Source organism: Channa argus, chromosome 2 (genome assembly GCF_033026475.1).
Source record: "Channa argus isolate prfri chromosome 2, Channa argus male v1.0, whole genome shotgun sequence".
NCBI lineage: Eukaryota > Metazoa > Chordata > Actinopteri > Anabantiformes > Channidae > Channa > Channa argus.
The window spans coordinates 4,304,216-4,331,088 of NC_090198.1; the positions used below are offsets into that span (position 1 = coordinate 4,304,216).

Below are 26,873 nucleotides of genomic sequence, written 5' to 3' on the forward strand. Positions count from 1 at the left end.
TGGACAAGCTGCTCATCAGATGGGAGTTGGGTTTATTTCTGTGCCCCCCTCCTCTCCTCCTCTTCCCATTCCATCCTCCCCTCAACTCCCCTCTATCCAGCCATCCCTTCTTCCCATCCTCTGCCACCCCTCTTGTTTGCTTTCCCTCCAAGATATGTCTCCATTTTATTGTTGTTGTGTTTTTTTTTTCTCCTCCAGACTGGACATCTCTGTCGCAAACGTCCAAAAAACAAAAACAAAAAAAGAAAAACTTGGCTTTGTCTTTGTGCGGACAGGACACAACTTCTTTTAAATTTCATTATTCTTTTCTGTTTCACTTTTTCCCCCCAATTTTATTTCTCTGGACTCATTATCAGCAGCATGTAGCACAGGGTAAACACACCCGTACGCACACATACACCCACCAGAGCTAAATTCCATCTGCGGCAGTGACGGCCACTTTTGACAAAACACTAAGTGCGTTTCTTAATTATCTGACTTCTGTCTAATACCGTTGTCATCTCACTGACAATCCTTCTCCTCGCTCTCTGATGTTGTTATTATGTTCTCATTTGGATGCTGGCTCCCTGCAGGTAGTCACCCCCCGCCACCACCCACCCATCATCTACCATATCCCTCCTCTTTCTCCTCTTTGCTCATGCACACACACACACACCTACACACACACACATACACACTCTTCCCCTAATGCTCCTCAATCAATACGTGATATCACAAACTGCTACGACTTCTCATGTTTCCTTTAACGAAACTCACCTTTGATGGGTGGTCGTGTGCTAGACATGTCTAAAATTATTAAAAACTTTTTTATTCAGTGTTGCGCGCTCACACACACCTAGCCACCTTCATACACACCCACACACACACGCACATATGTGTTGGTGACCACAGGAAGCAGTCAATAGGCTGAAGGATTTGATTTGGATTAGTAGAGTGTACAGCAAATCGAGGACGATTTTTTTTTGGGGGGGGGGTTATTTTCTCCTTCTTTGCTAATGAATCCTTCCTGTGATCAACACCATCCGTCCACTACCCCACCACCAAGCTTCCTCTATCTCCTCTTCCTCCTCCTCATCTGACAGAGAAAAAAAAAAAGGAGAAAAAAGAAACACGAAGCTCAGCTTGTTAAGAAAAACAAATATTCAGCAACTTTATTACAAGTGAGGCTGCAAACAAAACTAGGTTTCTTTTTCTTTTTTTTCTTTTTTTTTTTTTTTTTTTTTGTTTGTGAAAGAGTGCCGTCAGCTTACCTGGAGTTTTAGAAGAACATGTCTTTCTTCCAGGCTGTTAAACTTCTGCACAATGGAGTGCTTTTTTTTTTTTTTTTTTTAGGAGGCTGTTCATTCCCATTAAGTATTAAAGCTTTACAAAGACAATGCAAATTTCATGCAATTACACACCATTTTTGGGGTGTTTTCACCCACTGAGGTATGTTGAACCTGCCTAATGTGGTCTTACAGTACAATAAAAGTGAGCCAAACTAGTCTATTGGGTTTTTTTTTTTTTTTGTTGGGGGGGGGGGGGCGCTGCTTAAATGCAGAGGTTGCAGTATTGGATCTTCCACCTATTGAAGCTGATGCATAACAAAGCTTGCAGGGCCAAAAGTAATGATCATATACAAATATCAATATAAGAAAGAATGTGTGAAAGACGCATGGTTATTGATGTTTAAATAACTGTAGCGTCAGAGAGATGGAGCAGGGGGGTATGTGAATCATATTTTCTCACTATGTCTTGTAGAAAAAGAGGGAGAACAGAGACTTGAACACACCCTGCGAGGCGTAAACAGTGAAGCTAAGGGCAAGATAAAAACACGTGTTTTCTCTTTTTCTCTGCCAGGTGAACATAACTTCAAATAAATATAATAAGTTAGTATCCTTTCTTTTTTGGGGGGGGGGAGGCTATAAGCTGCATTATCTGCTCGCTCGCGTCTCCACCCTCTCCGCAAAGAGAAAACGAAAGAGAGTGTTTGACAATGCAAACTCCGCTGATAAAAAAAAAAGAAAAAGTAAAAGGATATGTCTTCAAAAGTGTTTTGTTTTTTGTTTTTTTTCCCCAATCTCGTGTGTGTGTGTGTGTGTGTGTGTCTTTTAATTTGTCTGGGCATACGCAGCTGTATTTGCATTTCAAATGCTTATATTTGAAGAAGGTAGTTTAAATGCCAAGACATGAATTGATGACAATCAGCTCGAGTCAAAAGCATCGGCGAAAAAAAACCCCTCTCTCCTCGCCACTGACATTAAAACTAAAGCAATGGCCACAACGCAAACACAATACAAATATATATTTATCTTCCCTGTCTCTCTTCTTCCTCCATCAACCTTTCTCATACTCCCCCTCTCCTTCCCTCTCATTATTTTAGTATCATTTTACATCTGAACACCATTTATTACATTACTATTCTTTCAGGGCAACAGTGTGTGTGAGCCACCTGTAATAAACTAAAAAGATAAGAGAATAATCAGTGAGATTCTGTATACACAGCCTCCTCCCCTTCGCGCTACCTTTTCCTCACTTTTCCACATTAATTTGTGTAATTTACAGTAAATCCAATAGCTGTCAGTCACACACACACACGCAAACACACACACAAAAGAAAAAAAACAAATTAAAATATGCTGTAAATTTACAGCATTGGGAAACAGCTGCTGCAACATTTACAGCAAAGACCACTCTAAAATATTAAAGATGTGTCATCACCAGCTCTCGGCCCTGCATCTGTAACCATCTGCTTTCTATTAAAACATTACTCCAACCCCCCACCCACACCCCCCAAAAAAGCACATCCATCCAGCCCGCGCTCACTCGTCGATGCTATTTCCAGCCTTTTTTTTTTTCCCCTGTTCTTTTCAGATCTGCCGCTTTCTACGGCTGCTGCATTGGTACAGACAAACAACTTTTTGAGTCCTGCCAAACTCCCCCCCCCCCCCCCCCCCCCCCAACCCCCCTCCCTGCTCATGAGGAAAAAACAAGTTCCTGTACTGTATGTGTGCTGGAGCTGCTGTACAACCTATGCTATCAAACAGCTGATTAAATACCACAGGATACTGACAGATCAAAAAAAAGAAAGAAAAAAAAAAAACAGGAATACACATGTCACAGGTTGAGTTTGAGGCAGCTTCTGTGCAGGGATACAGAACCTCTCCAGACTGAGATAAATCTTCCTCGCTAAAATCAATAGTGTATTACAGTGATGTTTGTTAGCATGTTTTAAGGGCTTTTTAATCTGAAATTATTATTATTTTTTCTTCTTTCACAATTGTATTTTCCTTATGATGAATAATCACCGGAGGTCACACACACACAACCCTTCTTTTGATTTATTTTATTACATTACCGGTCCCGTCTGTGTGTCCTTGAGCAAGACACTGAACCCTCAAGTTGCCATGACTAAAAGCATCAGCTAAACGTCTAAAATGTAAAATTACAGTCCTTTCTTCCCTGATGTCCTTGGGTTACTCAGGGGTGAGGAGGCGTACAATGACTCAAACTGTTTGGGGCGATGACATCTGTCCTGTTAGAACAGATAGAAAGAGAGAGAGAGAGAGAGAGAGAGAGTGAAAAGAGGAGAGTGAGAGCCAGGCTCCCCTGAAAGCAGCACCGCAAAAAATATTATGTTACAACTGAACAGAGAAAGAGAGATGGGGAGGAGAGAGTTATGGGCCAAGTCAAAGGTAAACAATTACAACATCGTGAGTCACTTTTTTGGAGTGCGGCTAAAGGAAGATCATCTCTCCCACTTAATAGGTAATTTCCTTTTGTCTTCTGAGGATCAGATCACATGTTGTTGCCTTCGACGGGGTGGTCCGCTGAGGCGAACGGCGAACGGGAAAGAGAGAGGGAGAAACATTACAGATTGAAACTTGGCTGGGAAACTTTTACAACAGTGTTCTATGGGAAACATTCTGTTCGAATTAAACAAGCGCCTGTTTGCGAGGCTCGCAGCAACAGATTCAGAGGGTCATTTCCCAGTTTATGTTTCTTTTTTTTTTTTTTTTTTCTTGGATATGTCATGCTTTCTGTCATCTTGTTTGTGCAAAAAAAAAAAACCTAGTTGTCCGTTTTGGAGCTGTCATCTGGTCGTCCTTCTTTTGCACTTCTCCCTGTTGTTTTTCCTTTCGTTCTCTACGTCTTTCCATCACTCTCCACTGTGATGTCACTATCTCGGTGTGAATCATTAGGATATCAGTGTTCAGCCGGTGACAGAAAGCGCCTGATTAACAAGCTCTCTTGTTTTTCCTCTCCTCTTAATCCTCCTCCCTTTTTCTGAAACGAGGACTCCCGCTGCTCCCAACGACATTTCTCCTCATTCCAACTCCACCATCGCACCCCCCCCCACCCCCCCCCACCCCTCATCATCTCTCCTTCCCTTCTCTTCTTCCCTGTCATGGATGGCAGGGAGTCACAGGTGTGCAACAATAATTACACATACACTCAGAAAAAAAATAATGTTGTTTCCTCCATTTAATAAGTTTGCAGTAAAATAGGCAGCGAGATAGAGAGAGACAGAGAGCTCAAATCTTATCGGATACCCCAACCTCTAACTTAATCATATGGCTCTTAAGAGCAGCCCGCCACCAGCTGGGGCTCTGTAATATGCATGCAATATGTGTGTAAAACGATACGCTTTAATTTTGAGCCCACTTTAAGCAGCAACAAAATCTGTTTATATGGGAGACATTTAAAAAGAAGAGAGGGATCGAGGGAGGGGGGGGAGCAGAGGATTGGGTTAACTCTTGATCTCCAGGCCTGACAAAAGCCATCTGTTGGGTGTCAACTAGTATCACTGTACAAAGTGTAATGCATTGAAAGTTGAGAGCAAAATGAGGGAAAGTGAATGTAAGTGCTTGTTCTATACAAACAGGTGGGAACCGCTCAGTCCACTGTTTTAGGACCCAGGGTTTTCCCTCTTATCGCTCCCAAAGTTGCCGAAAAACCAGACTTAAAACCAAGTTATGCACCTTTGGGAGTCAAGTAAGAGGTCCACACCATGAGACTCTCACATTCCTGTTCTGCCACACTCAGGTATTAGTCTTATGAGAATGCTGCAGAAATAATAAACCTTCCCTGATCGGCCAGAGGGAGAAGCCTTGCTCAAAACCCCCTCTGTCCTAATCCCAGGCAGTAGGTCTGCTTCATAAAAGCCATTGACAGCACATTAAAAGTTCTACCAAAAAAATGCTTAAAATGCACATAGTGTAATTCTAAGTTGATGTTTTACTCACAAAAATAAAAGGTTAAATACACGAGATGGCTTACGCTCAATGTAGTACTCAGTACTCAATTCAGTACTGCTTTGGCTCCTACCTACCACCCTCAAGTCCTCAGCTATAGTGGTACCGCATGCTTTGTTTTCTAAAGGTATATTAGCTCCATGGCTACTCCACTTTGCTCCTACAGTCCAAAAACATGCTGGTTAGGTTGGCTCTACCTTGCCCCTAGGTGTGAATGTGAGTGTGAATGACTGTGTCAGACCTGTGAGAGACTGGTGACCTGCTGCCCTGCCTCTCACATTTTTTTTTTAACTGTGTTAGACCTTCAAAGGGTATAAATATATAGATATATAGACAGAAGTGTGGTTCGGCAGATGCAGCTTTTGCCCCCATGTTTGAGCTGACCATCCAAATTTAAAGGGATAACTGTACGACACAACCTCTGACAATTATCCATAATAGGATTTTTTTTTTAATTAAATGACATAATTTGTTTCCCAACTGTTTCCAATTAATTTTACCAAAATGTCTACCAGGTGAAGTCTAGGAACTTTATTAGTATTGTTATTACAAGTACTTGGGGAACAATCAGTGACAAAAGCATTTTTTTGGCTGAACCCAACCAGCCAATCTGTTAGTTAACAGTGATTCCTAGATGTTTAACTGTAGAGGCAGGAATGCAGGTAACAGGATAGGGACATATAACCTATATGGTTTATTTCATTCATATTCGTTAGAGGACTCATGTTGATTAGAGGGTTTGCAGCCGAGTTCCAAATGTTAGACGGAAGCTCGCCCCACTGTTTGTACTCAAAACTCACTTCAAATCAAGTTTATCATGGTTAATGATTGCAGAAACATGGCTTTTAGGAATCTCCAGGGGATGGAAGCACTATAGACAAACTAAGCTGCCGAGTCGCACCATCCAGTGCATCGAGTGTGCAGACCTGGGGTACCACCAAAGGGCAGGAAAGAAAGGAAGACAGAAGAAAGCAAGAGCAAGGCATTAAAGGGCAAGAGAATCAGAAGGCTTTCAAGGAAGGAAGAATTGGACGAGGAGAAAAGAGGAAAAAGAAATGGAGGGGAGGGCTGTGTGTAAACTTCAAAAAGCCTCTGCTGCTGTGGCTGACGCCGGCAGCTCTGACCACTCTACAGATGCTTTTGTTCCCCACTCGCTCTTGCTTTCTTTTGCACCCTCCTCTTCTTTACCCCCCCCCCCCCTCCTCCGTTCTCCTCTTTATGCGCCTTAGTGATCCAGCGCGAGTGGAGCGGGGGGCTATCAAAGCTACTGCTGTCTGTTACAAACTTCAAAACCCGGGGCCTCTGTCTGTCCGTCAACCCCAATCATCATATCTGCAAGGCCCCCACGGAAAGCCTCATACACTGCAGGAGAAATATTTGATCTGTCTTTTTGCGAGGATCAACAGTCACACAAACGACAGGGGTGCCCCGGCATTGCGGGGGGTTGGGGGGGGGGTACTGGGGCAGGAAAGTGAGGATGGGGATAACGAGAGAGTGAAGAAATACAAAAAATAAAAAAATAATAATCTGTTCTTTATAAAACCCTAAAGACTCCATGGAAGATTTGCTTTTATATCTCGTATTTAATGTTTTAATATCATTAAAATTAGAAGCAAGCGACAAGTATTAGACAAACATAATAAATAATAACACCAACAAATGTTGTCACAGTTTTTCATTATTAACTTTAGTCTTAGTTTAGTTTTTCTTTGGTATTCTGTCGTTTCTCTTCATTTGTCACTGCTTTTCTTCATGTATGATCAATTCAATAATGCTATGGACAGTATCAGCGAATGAAATTAGTCCAATAAGGTGGGCAGCGAACCTACCTGATGGTATTTTAGCCTCGTTCTAATAAAATGAGTGTAGGCCTGATCTAATAGACTCAACAAGAAAGGGGGGAAAAAAAAATCCAACCGACAAAACTGTTCTATCTCTCTTGAAAATGTTGAAATGAATGACATTGCAGCATAAAGTCACCTCATTTAAAAAATAACTTTGCAGGAATTATACATTCTATTTAAAACTATACTGTCCATGATCTACTTCGTAACCAGTAAATTATCAATTTGTACTGACACAATTCATTAACCATACAAACATGGCGGCTTGAATACCACTATTATGACACTAGGTTCAACATATTTTCTATAGAGTTTTGAGAGATAATAAAAAGCATTTTTGCAGTTTTGTGACATTTTAGAGTAAGTGCTAATGAAGCTGTTACATAGTTGAGGTCCTACAGTTTCTATACAGATACCACTGATATGTCTGCGAGTAAGGTTATTTTTATTTATCACTCCATCATGACATATTAGTGCTCAAAATAGATTAATAGGCCTGTATCTGTCCATGTATCTATCAATCTGTTTAGCCATCTATCTGTCTGTCTCACTGTCATATGACGGTTATTTATAGGCGTCATCGTGTGTGTCTCCAGGAGACGGCTGGTATAGTTAGCTCTTAAATCCTGTATGTGAGATCAGACTACATAATTACCTATCACATTAAGCCCTTTATGTCCACCAGACTTAGGCCGCTCACTCTCTCTCTTGTGCACGGTCTGTCTGTCTTTCTTTCACACACACACACACACACACACACACGCACACACATGCAGAGCAGCAGTAGTGGAGCAGCTGGTAGCATTATTGACACACAGTTTGCCTGGGGGGGAGGCAGGAAGAGGAGGCAGAGAGAACAAGAGAAGAATCAAATGGGGAGAAGATGAACGTGTGATTGGATGGAGAGTCTACGTTAATGTAGATCACTAACTTTAAAGCTCTTTATTTTTTTAATTGAGCCGTGCACGTATAGAGCACACCACAACTTCCCAACACAAGCACACACAGACACACACACACACACACACACACACACACACACACACCCCAGCCCTTTGGCGTGAATCTATTCAGCCAGACTGCTATCAGTGATGCAGGCATGTCACTCATCACCCCATCGCATCCAACAGAAGAATCAGCAGGACATCGTGTCAGGCTTTGCCGAACAAACATACACACACACACACACAGGCATGTACACACCACCAGAGATGCATGCACATGCCAAGTGTGCAAGTCCAAGGTTCATGAGGTTGAATGTTTCCAGAGCTAATTGGTTTACGTTCTATGTATTAGTTTGGTACATAGAAGAACATTTTAGCAGAGTGGACATTCCCCTAATCTGGGAATGTGTGTGTGTGTGTGTGTGTGAGAGAGAGAGAGAGAGAGAGAGTGTGGGTTTACCTGTCTTTGTCTTAATGTTCAGATCGGGAACACAAGGGATGATCCTTACAGACATGCAGGCATATACATCCCAAACACGTGCGCACACACACACACACACACACACACACACACACACACACACACACACACACACACAAAATCTGAAAAATGTTTCATTGCATTAACTGCAGCGGTGTCAATGCTCATGTTCTGTTCTATTAGATTTTGCTCTCTAGATTGTTTTGCATTGTTTGTCAAGTGCTCCCTTTCTGAGACTATGAATTGAGCATGATTTACCAGAAGCCCATGTTGACGTTGAACATGACAAAATGCATGTCCACACTTTATGAATTGGGATGCTACTTTTTCAAAGAATGTTTCAAATTAATTATGCATCTAAATTAAACGCTATCCTGATGGAGTCAGGAATTTGTAAAGACCTGTTTTTGGAACTTTGGATAATTTCCTGGTTGTCATGTTAGGTCCTTAATGTTAGCTGGAAGGGTCAGGGTGATGCTAAAGGGTTGAGGAAGTGACGTTTTACTGGCCCCGTTGAGCTACATGGATGCAAAAAAAAAGGGAGAAAAAGGGAGCGAGAGAAAACACATGTTCATTTTGACAAGTAGAGACAAGTCCAACTCTGAGTATTACAGTCTCAAGGGAAAGATGGCAGGTGATTTGCACTGTGGGCGCAATATACATGGGAATGTGTGCGTGCCAGTTATCGCTTTCAGCAACAGCAAAACAAATTAATTATTTTCTTCTTTGGACGTAGAAATTTGGGGTGTCACTCTATGTGCATGTGACTGTTTGTGTGTGTGTGTGTGTGTGTTTGTGTGTTTGTGTGTGTAGCGTTGTTTGTATGCATGTGTGGTAACAGATGTCCACCCAGTGGCTGCTGGGAAGACACTTCACATTCTACATGTGTTAAGTGACAGTGATGGACAGCAGGTAGTCCTTTAAATAATTCAATATATTTTAATCTTCTTTCCCTCCCTCTCTCTCTCTCTCTCTCTCTCTCTCTCTCTCTCTCTCATCTGTCGCTTTGTCAGAAGCCAAATAACACTGTTGACAAGGATATGATTACACAAATTGTTATCAAAAAATATAATTTGATGTGGGGCAAATATGAAAACACAGAAGCTTTTTCCTCACATATTTTGTCATTCTTTTGCTAAATCCCAGTTTTGATTTGATTCTTTCAGAGCGTATTAAAAACGCACATTAAATGTAATCAATAAATATATATATATATATATATATATATATATATATATATATATATACTTTTATTTGTATTTTTCTGGCCTCCTCACGTGTATTATGGGCGTCACTCTGTTTTAGAAAAGAGGAAAAAAAGGCAGTGGCAGAGAGAAAGAGCCAGATGCAGCCAGCCAGCCACTCAGACAGCCAGCCAGTCAGTCAGTCAGCTAGAGACATAGACATTTCCCCAACACCAGGATCCGGGTAAGTGAGCCTCAACTGACCAGAAATGATTTGCCTCTGTCTGTTAGACACGTAATGGAGTCATTTAACTAGTCAAATTAGGAGCCGGCGAGATGCCGCATGCTTCATTACTGGGTTCCAATGGGCACCGCTCTACATTTACGTCAGAAATGATTTCAGGGCAAATTAATGTTTTTATTGTCCTGCAGAACGACAAAAAAAATAAATAAATAAAAAAAATAACACCCACACACACAATACAGACACAGGATGACTCTCTTACACATGTATGTCTGCATTCTTGTGCAGCTCGGAGCTCAAAATGCACCACAACAGCACGCACAGGTTGTTTGCACACATCTGAGACTCACACATCTAAAAGATCAGCACCATCTAGAGGTCAAAAGCAGTTACTGTTCCTGCCTCACTAATAAACTAAAGCTCCTTAGGAGAGCATTGAGTAATGTACTCCGCAGCATGATTTGTTGCACACCGAATGATTGTTTCCTTGAAGCCATCCATTCTGAAAGAGGGCATTTGTGACCACAAGTGTGCAGCCTGTGGATTATGAATAGGGTTTAAATGTTTGTCGAACAATCGCTGCAATGTTTTTTTTTTTTGTTTGGTTTTGTTTTATGTGAGAGAACTGTTCTGTATAGGTGGAAGAAAATGAGCTCGGGAGGAGGAAGCGTTTAAAAAGAAATGTTAGCAGCTGAAATGCTGACGATGTGAGTGACAGCTATTTAGCCTGGCCTGATCTAGCACTCCCTCGTCTGACCTCAAAATCAGAACCAGGTAATGACGGAAATAGGAAATAGAATATATCCACTGGGGAGACATCAAAGACTGAATGTGTGTGTGTCTGGGGAGAGAGAGGAGATGGCTGTGCGTGTGTGTGTGTGTGTGTGTGTGTGTGTGTGTGTGTGTGCTTGCGCACGTATGTATGTAGATCTGCTCCTTGTCCATGGGGAAGTGTGACAACTGGGATTATTGATGAGAGACAGAACCCTGTTCGACACTAAGCAGAGCACAGACCTCTGGGACTTGTAGTCCTCTTGCTGTTTACATGTCCAGCCATCTCTAGCAGGACGCCAACTCTCCTTTACTCAAAATGAACCCGACGAGTCAAACGCTTTTTTTTTATTTTTTAGGTTTCACAAACTTTCCTTTAGATTTCGTTTTCGGCGCCAGCAGGCTTTTAACGGTCAGAAGATGACCAGGTTCAGTCGCAGCGCTTTTCAGGCTTCCCGCAGCTGCTCGTTTTTATGTTATCATAGATTACAGCTGCATTGTTTGAAGTTGACTGACAGCCAGTGATATTTATGCTTACGCGCAAGTATGTGTTTGGACTCCTTTGTTTTTGGTGAGGCACACGCATATGCATGAAAAACACATGCACCGGAGTAATCATGCTGCACACATACTGAGCCGTGCAAACACACACAGACACACAATCCCTTTCAGTCGCTGTTGTTCTTGACATTCTGTCGATATTACTGTGTCCAAAAGCTCGGTGTGTTTGATGCGGCTCTCGGCCGAGTCTGGCCGGCGCCCTCAGACGCTCACACAAAACACTTTGTTCTGAGACCTATGCAACCATCTCTCTGTCTCTCTGCATCTCGATCCCTCTTATTTGTCATCCTCTTTCAGGCTTCATTGCTGTCCCTCTGTGATAACCAGAATCCCAGCCACACGGACAGATGCAGTCAGAGGAGCAAGTCAACAAGGTGCTGTCAGGCTGAAGTGCGAACATGTTACTATGTGAGGAAGTGATGGCAGTAGAAAGCTGCAGCTCGTGGCTTCTGAAAATTGTATACAGGGAAGAACTAATTTGTGATGTAGTTCTGATTAGGTTCAGTCAGGCTTGGTTAAGTGCTCTAATCATACAGTATCTATGGGCTGACTGACAGTACCACGTCCAAGCACACTTTACCCCCAAAGTCTAATTCCCTTCACAAGTGGGATAGTTCTGTTCCATGTTCCATGCAGGCTTTAGCTATCGTTCCTCGGCCAGCTTGAAGCGGTAGGCTTGGGTTCAGTTCAATTGGACCTGGGCACAGAACTCGAACGCAGTCACTGATGTTTTTCTCTTTTCCTATCTGTCCAGTCTTGCTCTCATGAAACGGGAACACGACTTTAATTTGCTTTGTACTTTACTTGTAAGTGGCTTTAGATAAAATGAAAAAGTGAATATAAAGTAAATGTTCTACAGACTGCAGTGTATTATTTTCTGTAAGTGTGCATTAATGTGGACACCCAAACCCAAACCAAGTAGGACTGTTTGGTACCTGAGGTTTTGGACAGAAGCGTAGAAATCACGGTTGCATAATGCTTTCAACAGTTTCACCACTTCAAAATATGACTACAACAAACCAATAGATATAAATAGAGCAGCTGTAGCACTGTCTGCTTAAATCGGGGACAGTGATGTTTCAACTCATTCTTCCGAAGAGTTAAGCTGTAGGAAAACATGAGCCATATGACTGTCAGGTTTTACTTCAATACATAAGTTTTGGTCAGGTTCAGACAGAAATATGTGACTCGATCCATACTGGTGTGTGCATTTATATTAATGTATTAGTATATATATATAAATATTAGTGATAAACTTACGGTAGATGGGCCAGTTGATATATCAGTTCTAATGTCAAATACTTCTACTTGTAGAAGAAAAAAAAATAGAATTCACTCTTAGTTTCTGTTGCTCTCTTTTATATTTTTACAGAACGGTCTCATTCCAGGTTGTCAGACTGACATGTTGTCCCTGCAGGTGCATGTTCTTTAAACAAAAACCTGGCAGTCTGTCCTCATCCCCATCGAGCAAACGCAGACATTCTTATAGACACCATCTTCGATGCTGCAGTATTGTTTTTGACTCTGTTACATATTGATCGGTGGCTCATCTGTTTATCTACGTGGGGTGGAGATTTTTAGAGGAAAACACACACACACACACACACACACACACACACAATAAGCCACATCCACTCATGGCCTTTTATTTGGACAAGATCTGATTGTTGCTGCCACTTTGGCATGAAGGAGAAGGCGTGTGTGTGTGTGTGTGTAACATCCAGACACTGACATGTGACTACTGATTCCTTGTCATCTTATTATTACCCCTCAGTCTACATGGAGGCACTGTGTTGTTGTTGCATGTTTTTGTGCGTAGTTTAACTACTCAACCAACGACTCCATCGCTAATTACAGCTTTCAACTTGAAGCAGCGAGACGGAGACATGGGTCCTTGTGTTAACTTCTCTGGAACCCAACCGTGTTGTTGGTTTTCAGATACACACGTGAACGTATTGTGTTCAGCTCTGTGATTCGTGGTACTGCTTCATGTCCTCAGTTGCGAGAAATCGAGAGGGGAACTTCGTATTGAACTTTGCAACTTGTGACACGACTGCACCAGCTCATTTTTTTTTTGTGTGTGTACAGTCCTCAAATAAACATGGTTTTGTAACAGTGTACCCTTCCCTGTACCCTGTTGCTTCCTGACACAAGGAGGATACTTCCTTTCCTCTTCCTTCCTCAGTCTTTGTCTTTGCTTTATGAATTTTAGTTTTTGCATCTGCCTGCCAGAAACCGAAATCTCAGCTTGCACTCAAAGAACAGCCCTTGAATTGCCATTTTGCATTTTAAAGACAAGTCTGTTTTTCGTGCTATAAAGCAATCTGGCACAGAGTGTAAAACACGTTAAAGATGCCAGCAAAAAAGTGGCAGTCTGATAGGTTGTTGGTGTGGCTTACAATAATATCTACAAATGGAGGTAGCAGGTACATGTAGCACCTTTAACAATTAGAGATGTGGTGTAGTTGTAACAATTGGATTTAGAACCTCTAGCCTAACCAAAGAACTTCTGAAGATCCCTCTTTTTTTTCTGGGTGTAGAAGTAGCTGAATACACGGTTCAGTCCGAGCACTGATCGAGTCCTGGCTCAGTCGTCCGCTCTGTCCAGAAGGCAACTCCGCATGACGTTAGTCGGCTCAGCATTCTGGGATAGCTGCCCAGGGGTCCCGGATGACCTCAAGAGTTAAAAGCAAACAGCGGGAGAGATAGACGAAGGCATGGAGGAAGTATGAAAACTGACAAAGAGACAGAAAGAGAAGGGATTGAGGTATGTGGATAAAAGCAACGAGGGGGAGGACAGGGGAGAGAGAAGGTAGGAGGTTCGTATTGGAGAGGCAGAAAAGTGGAGAAACCGAAGAGAAGGAGGAACAAGGAGAACAAAATGATTTAAATGTGCACATCCACCGAAGGAAAATCTTAACATCGGGGCATTAGGGTCATTAATGAGAGTACTAACGTTAGAGCGTGCGTTAACAATTACAGCTTATGAATTTGAGTGAGTTGGTGTTTGTAGTAGTTTGTAGTTTTAGGTAGTATAGCAGATTAAGTGTGGTGGAACTGCCCCATTGGAAGTCAAGTGTTATTATTCTTCATTCTTTTTATAATAATCTGGTATAATTCATCCTCAATAGCAGCGGCTGAAGATAGACTGATGAGGTTGCCACTATGAAGAGGTGTGAAATAATAAACATTTAAATATGGGGATGGCAGTGTTGTATATACGAAAAGTTAAAGGAAAAGGTCGTATAAAGAAAGTGCGTCCACACTTCCACACTGGTTTATTGCTGCCTGAAAACAAAAGGTACAGAAACCATTTAAATCCAATACAGTGTGCAGTGGACCTTCAGGGACTGTTCGGCCATCTTACACTTTCTCCTGCCCAATTGTCAGTGGCAAGCGTCGCTACTGGGAATGTTTTCTTGGTTAACTGGGAACAATTCGCTGCGGCCAACATCCAAAAACGTGACGGAAAAGTGTAGGCTATTGAAGCCACGTGTCCACATATATTTGGATAGTTTTACAGACAAACTAGTGAACTTCGAGTCTGTGTGTGCGTGTGGTGTGTGAAGGGGGGGACTGAGAATGTCATCCCTCCGGTGGACCAGGTGAGTGACACGTCACATCTGTCGTTTCCCTCACGAGTGGCCCCACCTGCTTTCCCACAGTGCTCGTCTCCTTGGCCTGATAATGACGCTTAAGAAGGTAATGGTGTAAATGAAAGCTGCTCCCTATCTGCGTGTCTCTCTACCTCACTCTCTCTGGGGAACAAAGAGGCCTTATTATACCTCCCTGTCACTGTCGCTCTGTGTCTCACCACTGTACAATCACTGTTTTCAGCAGCACTACCAGCATGTGGTAAATGGAGAGAGAGGCTGAGCGAGTGGGCGAGACAGGTAGAGACAGGATGGGAACGTCTCTCTCCAGTAGCAGTATTCAACACTAGTTATCTAGAAGTGCTTTGTGAGTTTGAAGCGTGCTGTTCGTTTGTTGAAAATGTCTTTGTGTGGAGCTTTTTTTTTTTTTTTTTTTTTCCCTCCTTAAAGCTTGAACAGGCAGTGTAATTTATTAGAGGCGTGCGTTCACATGACACACATTCGAACACACACACACACACACTCTTTAAGTCAAGCGATATCTTCTTATTGGGGAATCTTTCAATAAATCAATGTGACTTTAAACACATTTCCCAGGCGACGCGGCTGACCTGATAAGAAGTGAACTAATCTCTTTTGAGGCTGCCGGGAGAGCTTTGAACCAAATCTACTGTGCATCTATCACCAAGGTTATTTGTCAATGGCTGCTAATCCCAGGTAAATTTCCCTGGTTTTATATCAGGGGTTCTCATGTCTGAAGTTTCTCGGCCTTGGGAAAATAAGAGAGCAGGCTTACGGAAAGTAGGGGGAACAAAAGAAATGTTGTGGAGTTCAACAGCAAAACAATGGTTCAGGGAGGGGAAGAAGAGCAGTTTTATTAATTATTCTTTGCACATCAAAAATCAGAAGTTGATTGTAGTGCATTCATCTTTCGCAAAAACAGCTTGTTAGGCTCGTATAAGGTTAAAGCCAATGTAGCTCTTCTTCCCAGCGAGCACCTGCTGATGATGCCACTCTAACACTTTAATAGTCCCTTTATTTTAGAAAACTTTACACATTGCTATTCAACTCATCCTAATGTTGTTTTAGTACTTTTTATGATATTATCAGGTGTCTATATACAATACATTTTTTAACGATTCTTCATTAAAGCAATATTCCTTCATGAAAGCCACATTCTGCAACAACTAGTTACGAATAAAACATTTTACATTTAATATCAATTTTATATGTATTTATATAATAATAACTTAAATGAACAACATACTTTACATAACAGTTTTAGTAGAACTAAATCCGAGTTGATCATCCTCTTATGGATCTCTGACTTCATTTCAAATGCATCAAAGAAAATCATTTTTATACACTTTAGGTTGATGTTTCACTCCTTTTGCTTAAAGTTGAAATTGTTCCTAAATTGGACCATGTTGAAAAACCGCTACTAACATCATAAGATCGTAGAGCTAGAGGTGGCTACATCATGTTTGAAGACAACTATTGTTTCAAAGGGATTTCACAGCTCAAATTGCGCTTTAGGCAGTGATCAAGAAGACAAACACATCGTCACACTACATGTGCACAAAGTCCTAATGTCATCTGTCATGTCTGCACCGACTCAAGGTCAGCGCCCAGATCCAGGAAGCTGGGCTTTGGTTACATTTGTGTAATTTATGAGCACCCAATTAGCAGAGCACACAAACTAATGATTGTGACCAACGTCTGGTCCACAATATGAAAAATAATGTTCCGCCTTTGCCTACTACACACAGCATTGTCCCACCACACGCAGACGCACACACTGTTTGGCAATAAATAATTGATTGGACACATTATTGAAAGTGGGAAAGTCTTGTCTTTGCCATTTCTTGTGCTGCACTACCTCATGTGGAAAGAAACCTTTCTTTGATTTGCTTGTTCTCATTTTTTTTTCATTTTCATCCTGTATTCCCACCCCCCCCTGCTTTTTTTTTTTTTTCTTCTTTCCATCCCTTGAAGTCCCCCCAGTGTGCGCAGAAGATCATGGAAAATCTCTTGCCATATCTGTCATCTGTCACGCTCTCTGATGAACAGTTTTGATCTCCCGCTCCTCTGTTTATGGCCATTGTCAGGCAAAAAGAGTCGTAGCCGAAAGTGCTTACACCAGCGCGTAAATAGTTTGACGTGTGGCTCTGTAACAAAGTTGTGGGAGTAAATAAGGACCCAAACAACCACATAGAATTGCAATTAAGTTGTACGTCTGCATTATGAAATGTTTGGAGCAGAGTGATTTCTGCTCGCTCTTTTACATTTCTGAGTCTTGATATCAAAAGTGTGTATTTCTTTCTTCCAGGAAGACTCCTTGACTGTGAGAGATCAAAGGGTAAGCACAGTATGTTATGGATAGCACCCAGCTACACACACACACACACACACACACACACACACACACACACACACACACACACACACACACACATGCAGACATGCCACGCAGTGGGATAGCGGAAGAATATGTTAAATATAATGTAACGGCTCATTTTTTCCATGTCGAGGTCCAAGTGGGGATTTACATGAAATCGAACACAACTGCATGAAACAGGCTTGAAATATTAACATAAAACATTTTAAGTTGGGACAACTTTACATGTATTGTTTGATTTAGTTATTTTACATGGTGCCCGTTTTTTTTTTTTAAATGCTTCCTTAAATTCCACCAGACTTTTGTGGCCTCTTTGTGAACTCTACTCTACTATTCTAAATGTTGATGCACGCCATAGTGTGTATTTGGAACATTTATATTATTTATATTTATATTATATTTAGATTTGGAGTTTATCAGATAAAGAATGTTTCTTTAGGTTAAGTTAGATTAAGATTTTACATCTTACAAAACTTAACTACTGTTAACTTGACTACATTAAAACTTAATGTGCCTCAAATCTGTGTGTTATATCCACCAATAATTCTCATTTTGCAAAGTACACTGTAAATTATTTGTGATGCATAAGTTTATGCATTGTGCAAGAGCCAGTATTTACCATTTGCTAAGGTTTTTTTTTTAATTCAGTCTTTCAGGGACAGATCATTCATCGTCTTTCCAATGCAACTTTTTAAATATTGCTTATATTAAACATATAGCTGTGCCATACTGTAAAAACAAAAAGTCTAGTTTTAGCTAAAAGGATCTTTCATACATAGATAAAGCATAAAGAGAGATGCAGTGGACACAGATTTTTTTTCCAGAATATGGTTTATTGTTCTTGGTTGAAGATAATCACAAACACAGTTAATCGTCATTTGACATGACCTTTAATCAGAGACTTGTTGTTTTGTCTAAAATTATTTGTGCGTAAAATTTGATGAAAGTGTTTTTTTTTTTCCCCTAATGTTCTTTTTAATCCTAATGTTAATCTTTTGAAAATTGATTTTTCAGTTGGAAGTTATAACACAACTCAAGATCTTCTTCTCTCGCTCGATAAGTGATTATTTTTTCAAGAATCAATTTGACAGCACATCAACATATATTTTTAATCGAACAACAGTAGAAGTTCCACATTAAAAACCAATAATAGGCCAGTTTTGACCTTCTAACATTCAACGGTCGAACCTAAAGTCACAGACAAATCAGTCTTACGGTCCAAGATAGAAAGAAGAAGAAAGACCTGAGTTAAAATGACAGAGAGTGAGAGACACAGAAAAAAGGAAGGCAAAGACGAAGAGGAAAAGTAGGGGTGCGTTTGTGTGTGTGTGTGTGTGTGTGTGTGTGTGGTGGGGGGGGTTCGTATATCATAATTATCCCGTTAAGTAACGCCGGAGCGGCCTCCCCGGGGGAATTCATCTTAAATGGAAGATTTGCAAGGAGAACGGGTCAGAGAGAGAGAGAGAGAGAGAGAAAAACGGCTTTCAGTCGGCAGGAAATCCTGTTTACATTTACATAATCATATCAACACTCACTCCTTCCTCGTCGTCTCTTTCTTTTGGGGGCCTCTTCAAAAAAATAAAAAATAAAAAAACGAGAAAGGAACAAATGAGGGAGGGCTTTAGGCGGCTGCTTGTTGACGTTTGTTGATGGGGTTTTTTTGCTTTCTCTTATTTTCTTAAAAGTGCTGCCAGTGTTGGCAACCGTGCCTCCGTTCTGAAATCTCCTGCCAACACCTCCAACCTCTCCTTAATCTCTCTGTCTTTCCACCTCGTAATGTCTCCTTTGAGTTGGGTTTGTCAGACCTTTTGGCCTGTTTCGTTCTATTGGCACATTGAAACAAACAACAAGGCAAAAATCAAGATAAGAAACACAAAAGCTTAAGCATAAATAAGGCATGGCATGCACGGCTGTGTGAGCCTTAATTGAGATCTGCTAAGAGCAGGCAGCAGATGTTTGTAGCAGCAACTGTTGAATCATCAGAGACGACTGAAAGCCTGTGAAACCATGTTAAAAAGAAGCCAGGTGCTCTGCATTTTTTTTTTTTTTTGCTTTTCTCTTTTTTCTTCTCTTTACATCATGGAAAAAACTGGAGTGGGGATGCAAAAGCGAGTGTTTTGGGGGGTTTGTACGAGAAGAAAAAGTAAATATATTGGTTATTAACAATGCAGAACCACTGTAAAGTGTCTGCATCTTCATGTATCTGCCACAATGAAAAACAAAGGAAATGAGAAGCAGAAAAGTTTAACTAAAACATGGAACAAAGACAGATGGCAAACTGTATAACCAGATAATGGATTGGTTATAAATGGTTATGAATAGTCATACTGTAAGTCATCAAATGGTGAGGAGCAACTCTCTCTAATTAGCTCTTGAATATTTATAATGAATTTTATAAGATATCTATTTGGGACTTTTGTATGTTATACTGTTGCCATTTATCTTGCTGCTATTATTTATATTACACACTGGCATTGTTTAGATTATTGATATATTTATTTTTGGATATGAAGCATCACGTGGAGACTAAAAAGTCGATTCATGATGCAGAAACGACCAAACAATGTGCTCTGGTGCATGAAAGGCTGGTTCAGACTATTCATCCATTAAAAAAAAAATTGGCACGTTGGAAAAAAATGTGTTTGTTATACTGAAAAGTATGGCACTTCTGAGCAGTTTTAACTTGTATGTCCTTGCTTTCATTACATTCATTTGTTGATTTATTAATATTTATACACAGTGGGCACGACTTTCTTCAGTCAGTGTTAACCTGCTGTTAGGACCTGAGGCAAAAATGTCATCAGGCCTCCACTGACAGCCTGCACTGTAAAACATTACACGGGAAATTAGTGTAACTACAACAACAACAACCACCATCGGTGTCTGTGTCTCTGGCCACTCACATTTTTTATGCCTTCAACTCTGAATGTCTAGTTTTAATTTCCAGACCACACGGAACTTTAAGTTGTTCGGACTTCAAAATGATGAATCGAAAAGTTAAGTGCTTATGTAACAAAACTCCCACATCTCATTGCAGGTTGTTTGAGACCTAAAACTCTTCAGAGGCTTTTCTGTTTTATGTAGTTTAAAACTATAGGACGAGAGTGTGAAATATGATGGAACCCTGTGTATTTTCAGTAAAGCAGTCCCTCTGGGCACTTACTTCCCAATGTTGCAATTGCAAATATTAATGCAAATGTAACCAACCCCCATGAATTCTTCATAACTTTTCAAGTGTGTTCCTTTCGGCAAGTTTCACTAACACTTTGTACTGTCCCTGAACACATTGTACCAGAGCAGCCTTGTGGCTTTGCTTTTTGAAAATTAAAACCTGTGCACAAAGTCGGGTGATTGGTCTACTTATGACTAGAAAAGAAGAAATCATTCACTGGCCACTTCATTAGGTACAGCCGTACAATCTAATACAAGCCAAAGCATCAGCTCTGGCATGAATCCCACCTTTACAATGTTATAATTTCGCAGTTTTTAAGATGAAACTGTCAGAAAGGTGATACTTCTACTATGTCTTTATTATTGAGGTCATAGTGGGTCACACTAGACGGCATTATACGAAGAGGTGATACTAAAGTTTTTGGCCTATTTAAAATGAATGAGGTGGAACAAAATATCAGAACTAATAAAGTGGCCCGTGAGTTTAAGTAAAACATTCCTGATGGAAACTTTTCGATCACAATTGTTACCTAATAATGTAATATTTTGAGCTTATTAAACGTGTTGAGGCTCTGTTAATTTAGTTCGGTTTACATTTTCAGACCTCATAAAAGGAGGAACCCCCCAGTTATTTAACATAAGTTAACTCCTATATAAGGCAACTTACATCTCTTAATATGTCTGTCACAGTGTAGATCATATCTCCCTCCTTTGAGGTGGGAGTTTGAGGTGATGTGGTTTAACAAAAGGAAAAAGTATTTTTTTAACCCCAACGACTGGATCAAATAAAGTAGAATAAAATCCCTAAACTAGACTTTGAAAAGTATTAGTCATCCAGCCTCGTGACAAGTCTTCAGTCCATTCATTTCGTTTGCAGTGGTGACTGTAGCAGACACACACTGAAGTACAATCACTAGTATAGTATTAATTTATTGATCAGGTTTTCTTGATTGGTCCACATGATAAAAAAAAAACAAAATGCACTGATAAAGAAAGCTGAAGTGCATGTGCAACATTAGACTCAGATTAAAGCTGCTCCAGGAACCACTGGGAGTGAGAGGTAATTGAGAACTATTTCAGCTTCCATAAATCTTAACAGTCTTGCCTAATAGAGCTTCAACATATGGCAAGTGCCCGCACCTTGATATACCAAATTGATGCTCGTGTTACAGTCGTTCACAGAGCTCATATCTCCATCTCCTCTCTTTCCCCCCCCCCCTTTCTTCTGACTTCAACCGACCACCCAGCCCTCAGAGGCTTCTCTATCTTCGCATTCCAAACTCCTGTCATTTATTTTTCTGCAAGGAAGCTTGGGAGATCTCACTCCATGCCATGGCAACGCTGGGAACCAGCGACAGGTCGTCTGAGATAATAAATGATAACGGTGATAGCTGGGGCCGGGTTGCTATTACTCTGCTGTCTGTCTTGTTAATTTCTATCTGCACAGAGTTCTAAATATCTGCGGTTTAAGTGTCTCTGGACTCTGCCTGTGCGTTTATTGCTTACTTTTCTTTTCTTTTTTTTTCTAACTTAGTCTAACTACTGCAAACAATAGACATAAGACTATTATAAGTCAGTGATCGTTGCGATTACTAACGTGACTGATATTTTGTTAAACTCATAGACTCTATTTTTCTGCCTCTGTCCTTGTGAGTGAATATTATAGACTTTGGCAGGGCAACACACTCACAGTTGCCCTATATACTGTATGATATTGCCCTATATAATATTGCCCCATTTGCTGCTGTGTCTCCAGTTGACTTGCTCCTCCTTCTACAGTACATAAATCCTCCATACTGTGTCATCACACTTGTTCTTTCTCTACTCAAATGAATGACTCCGGGGACACTTTTCAATGGCCGATCAAACAGACTCACGTCTTCCTTTTTCCTGTCTCCCGCCTTGGCTTCATGCCACATCGAATTAGTAACCAGATACAGTATGACACCACCACCGTGCTGGTACGGATAACGCCCGTGTGCTTCTGGGAGGGCCGTGGCTTGCAGATTAGCACTTACAATTAATACAACTGACTTGCAGGGAGGCCGTCTGTTCTCATGTGTTTGGTGGTTAACTGGTGGCGCTGCACGAAAAGCAAGCAAACACCGGGAAGTTTGGAAAGTGCAGAGAAGGAAGCAAGGGAGCAAGATTAGTCCGTGCAAAAACTCCCCCTCATGTTTCACAATTTTAAATTCTCAGCATGAATTAAGTTGCTAACTTTGTTGTGGATAAGTAAAATCAGTCTGAACTGTTGCTCAAGCAACTACAGGATAAGCTGGATGAGATATGCTGTTTTGTTCTGTATGTTGTGGCTTGTGTGTAGCAAACATATGTGTGTCTTTTTGAGGGGAGATTAAATGAATTTCAGTGAGCACTAAAAAATAAAGTTATGACGTTGTATCGTATTGTAACTCATACACCTGATCTTGCCGTTACGTGACATAAATCAACACATATTATCTGCATTATCATCATCTTAGTAGTAGTAGTAGCACCATAACAATGCATTATGGTAGTTTCATTTTTCTAAACACAGCTTTTAGAAATGAAATAGACATTATAAAAAGGTAGAGAAGAAATACTATAGCAAAAAAAACAACACCCCATAGATGTACTGTGCTGTAAGTTGAAACATATTTAATAACATATAATCGCATTAAAGACATTCAGCAAAGTGAGAATTAAAGCCATATATGCTGCCCAGACAGGCCTTTTTCAAATCCTACAAGCCCCATATGGAAAAGACAAACTCAATTTGTTACAATACACTTTTACATTCCAGTTCAGCGCTTTAGTGCTCGGACTCAGACCATGAGGGTGCTGATACAAACAGCTACTGGCGTAGCCTTTGTCCATCTCTCGGAGAATAACAGAAAGTCTGGTATCTCATGTTGGCACGTGACTTCCAAAAGACTAAAGAAAAAAAAACAAAAACCAAAAGGCTGCAATCTGTAGGCGTGAGATGAGCCAAACATAAGACTGTAGGAACATGAAGGCAATGTGAAGTTACGGGATAACAGACACTTAAGTTGTCAATACACACAGCCACACCCAGATGAAACCCCAAATTAAAGAAGGACACAAATGAAACAGCCTTCATTTGATCTTGATAGAACCAGGACACATGGGTAATCTGGCAGTGTAATGATTTATTTCTCTCTTTTTTTTCTCTCTCTCCTCTGTCCCTCTGTCCCTCTCTTTTTACATTAGACTAGAAGCTTTTTCAAAGCACAGTGTGTCACACGCATTTAAGACGTGGCCTTTTTTCCCCCTGCGCATTCCAACGCCATTATGTTACATTGTTGCTGAATAAAAGGCTGTATTATGTTCCAGCCCCCCCCCCCCCAGTAAAAGGGCAGAAGTGGACCAAGTTTTTATCTGCTGAACGAATCAATCAGGATTATGTCAGCTGAAAAGAATCACAGACAGCAGTCGCCAGGCACTGTGTCTCTGTGTGTCCGAGTGTGTGTTGGTGTGTATGTCACCCTCCTCTGTGTGTAAAGTATGGGAAACGGGAAATTTGCAATGGTGGAAAGCACTTGTTGGTTATGAACATGGCCGGCTTGGTGACAGAGATGTCATTTAGGGTCTAAAATGCAACAGGGTTTTTTTTCTTTTCTATTTATGTATTTACACCCCCACCCTCCTCATCCCACCCCTTTCTCCTCCTCTGTGGGAGGATTGGAAGGGCACTAATTATCATTTCAGCAGAAATGATTAGGAGATCAAACAGGGATCGAATGCCATTTCCTTCCATTAATGCAGGGGGTTTAGAGTGCCTGTCATGGCTTGGCTTGTCCTAGGGCCTGGGGAGAGAAAAAAAAAAAAAAAAAATATCAGGGGGGAGAGAGAGAGGAAAGAATGGAAGATGGAGAAGAGGCTTAAGAGGAAGAGAGAGAGGAAGGGACAGGATGGGACAGGCTTTTGGCAGCAGAAAGAGACGAGTTATTCAGTTAAAAGGTCAATGGATTTGCAAGTGCAAGCCGAAGACCAGAAAGCCATCATTTGGTGGAAAAATGTATTATTTTTCTTATGTGATATTGTGGAAAAAATGTGGAGAAACTAAACTCACAAAAAAGTAAGGAGACTACAGAATAATGAGTGTTGAGTTACTACAGGAGTCCGCACACATTTTTTTTTTAGCCCCACCAGTGGCCATTCCTAGGGCTCGGTCCAACGGGACCACTAGAAGCGTCACAGTCCCCTTAAAATAATTGATTGGTTCCCCCCTGGTGCCCCGGCGTTGGGGGGGTGGTTAGTGCTTGGATTATGATTTAAATGAATTCCAGCACACGGGAGACTTTTCCAAATCTTTTTCATTATATGACCGTGTGAAGATATATCTCTTAAATGAATGTCCTGTTTCATTGTCCTCCGTTCTTCTATTATTATTCATCTTTTGAAACTTTCCGGCTTGATGTGACACCAGACCACAAACAGATGACTCGGCGCTGGCACCTAACAAAGTTCAGTGTTTCCATTAGAAGATCAAAGGGACTCGAGGTTGATATCTGGAAGATTACCAAGAAACTGCGAAGCAAAAAAAAAAAAGGGGGCAGAATGGAGAGTGCGGATGAGGTTGTGATTGTTTCAGCACGTCAGATGAGAGAAATGTCAAAGAGAATGTGAGAGATGACCTCTGTGTTCATAGCCCATTAATGACCCTGCAGCTCCCAGCTTCATTTTCCCTCTCATCAAAAACATTAAAAAAAACATTTCCTCCTGTCTCCAATAGTCATTTCCCCCGCATTGTATTTATGTATTGAAAAAAAAGGTAATAGATCAAGCACATTCCATTATTCTCTTATAAGATCATTAGCAAATATAATTAGATATGAAAGAAAGTAATTTGGAGAGGAGAGGGGAGAAAAGCGCTATCAGGCAGAGAAGACAGATTGTAGCATCAGAGTGTTTGGGCTTAAATTGCTCAGCGGAGGTATTATCAAGCCAGCAATCTTTTAGCCTCAGAAATAGTTTTGGAGACAGAGAGCGAAAGATAGAAAGAGGCCACTAACATTCACTTCATTGTGTTTCCCCAACTGCAATCATTCGGGTTTTTTTTTTTAACGTTTTTATGTTCTTCCCTTTTTTTGCTACCTCCTCTGAATCCTTCCATCCTGTCATACGCATCACCTCATACCAGACCTGAGAGTTTGCAGCAAAACAAAACTGAGTTTATAAAAAGAAAACAAGTTGACATGGAGTCATCGCACACAACAAAAACACATTATCACAGACAACAGAAAACAGGTAACCTTTGTTACCCACATCTTGCACATATTGATTTGGCTTTTGTATTATTTTTGCAACTTTAAAAAACAGAAATAACACACAAATTGCATTTCCGCCTTGAAGTCGCTTCGTGAACAACCTTCTCTGCTGCACAGCTTGTCTCGTCTCTATTGCACACATGTCCCCCTCACCACCACCACCACCACTGCCGCCCACCCTCCACACCCTCCCCACCCTCCACACCCTCCACCTGCACAAAGGAGTTCTTCGTCACTCTTTGTTGCACCTTAACACCATCCTCTGTTTGTCTAATAGGGATCTGAGCCGAACGCAGACTGAGAGCACAACAATCCTGCTGTGTTGCACCACAAATTTGCTTTTTTTTTTTTTCCCCTTAACTCCCCACCTCCACCACCCTCACCCCTTTTTCTTCTTTAGTAGTGCTTTGAGGGATTCGGTGGAGGGGAAGGAGGGAGGGGGTGGAGGGTAGGAAGGGTGCAGTGGAGGGGGTAAGCAGGGTGGATGTGGATATTTCTAGTCTTTTGTGCGAATCACAGAGAATGGTAACTATAAACATCCTGTATTCATTAAAACCATCTAAAAATACAATTTTGGAGAGAGAGAGAGGGGGGGGGGGGAGGTGGGGTGTGCGCTCACTTCCTCCTCGCTCCTCCTCGGTGTATACAAGCGCGTTGTGTTATGCCTGGTGCCGCTCATATTTACATATTTATAAATACTGGGCTGTACAATAAGACGGGGCTGTGCCAAGAACAACACTTTTCTGAGTGTAGGGCCCGGAAGCCTGGGAGAGCGAACAAAGGAGCCACAGCCACCTTCGGTGGCACCAAGCGGGTTCCCAGAGCTCGACTTTACACGCTGGCATCAATACGGTCAGAGATGATGACAAGCAACTTTTGAGAGTTTTTTTTAAATTTTTGTCATTGCGCACATAAACGTGCAACGTAATGTGACGTTTAACGTCGAGCCGACATTCATCTAGTCATTACATGCCGTAGTTTGGTTTTATTTAGCTTGAATGGACCCTGTCTTCTAACACTTACTGGTGGATGCTGGTGCAGCCACGATATTATTGTGGATTATGTACTGATAAACGTATGAAGTGCTATAGGAAGGTAGGAGTAAACAAACTTAATAGTCAAGTGAGCCTGCCTAAGAAAATAACTAACTAACTTTTTGTAGAGTTTTTGTAGTAAAT

At 41.2% G+C, this 26,873-nt stretch overlaps 1 protein-coding gene across 11 annotated transcripts in view; it reads left to right on the forward strand.

Annotated features, from left to right (window-relative positions):
- znf536 (zinc finger protein 536) overlaps nucleotides 1-26,873 on the forward strand; it is a 216,555-nt gene that overhangs the window by 167,517 nt on the left and 22,165 nt on the right. For 6 of the 11 annotated variants that reach the window (XM_067494954.1, XM_067494952.1, XM_067494953.1 and 3 more), the window contains one exon: nucleotides 17,186-17,215. The exons of 2 other annotated variants lie outside the window; for them this stretch is intronic. In XM_067494954.1, the coding sequence (XP_067351055.1) occupies nucleotides 17,186-17,215 (30 nt within the window). Of the gene's footprint in view, nucleotides 1-9,808; nucleotides 9,932-11,560; nucleotides 11,638-17,185; nucleotides 17,216-26,873 lie in introns of all 11 variants that reach the window. 3 more of the 11 variants (XR_010912298.1, XR_010912299.1, XM_067494960.1) reach the window with 3 other exon arrangements.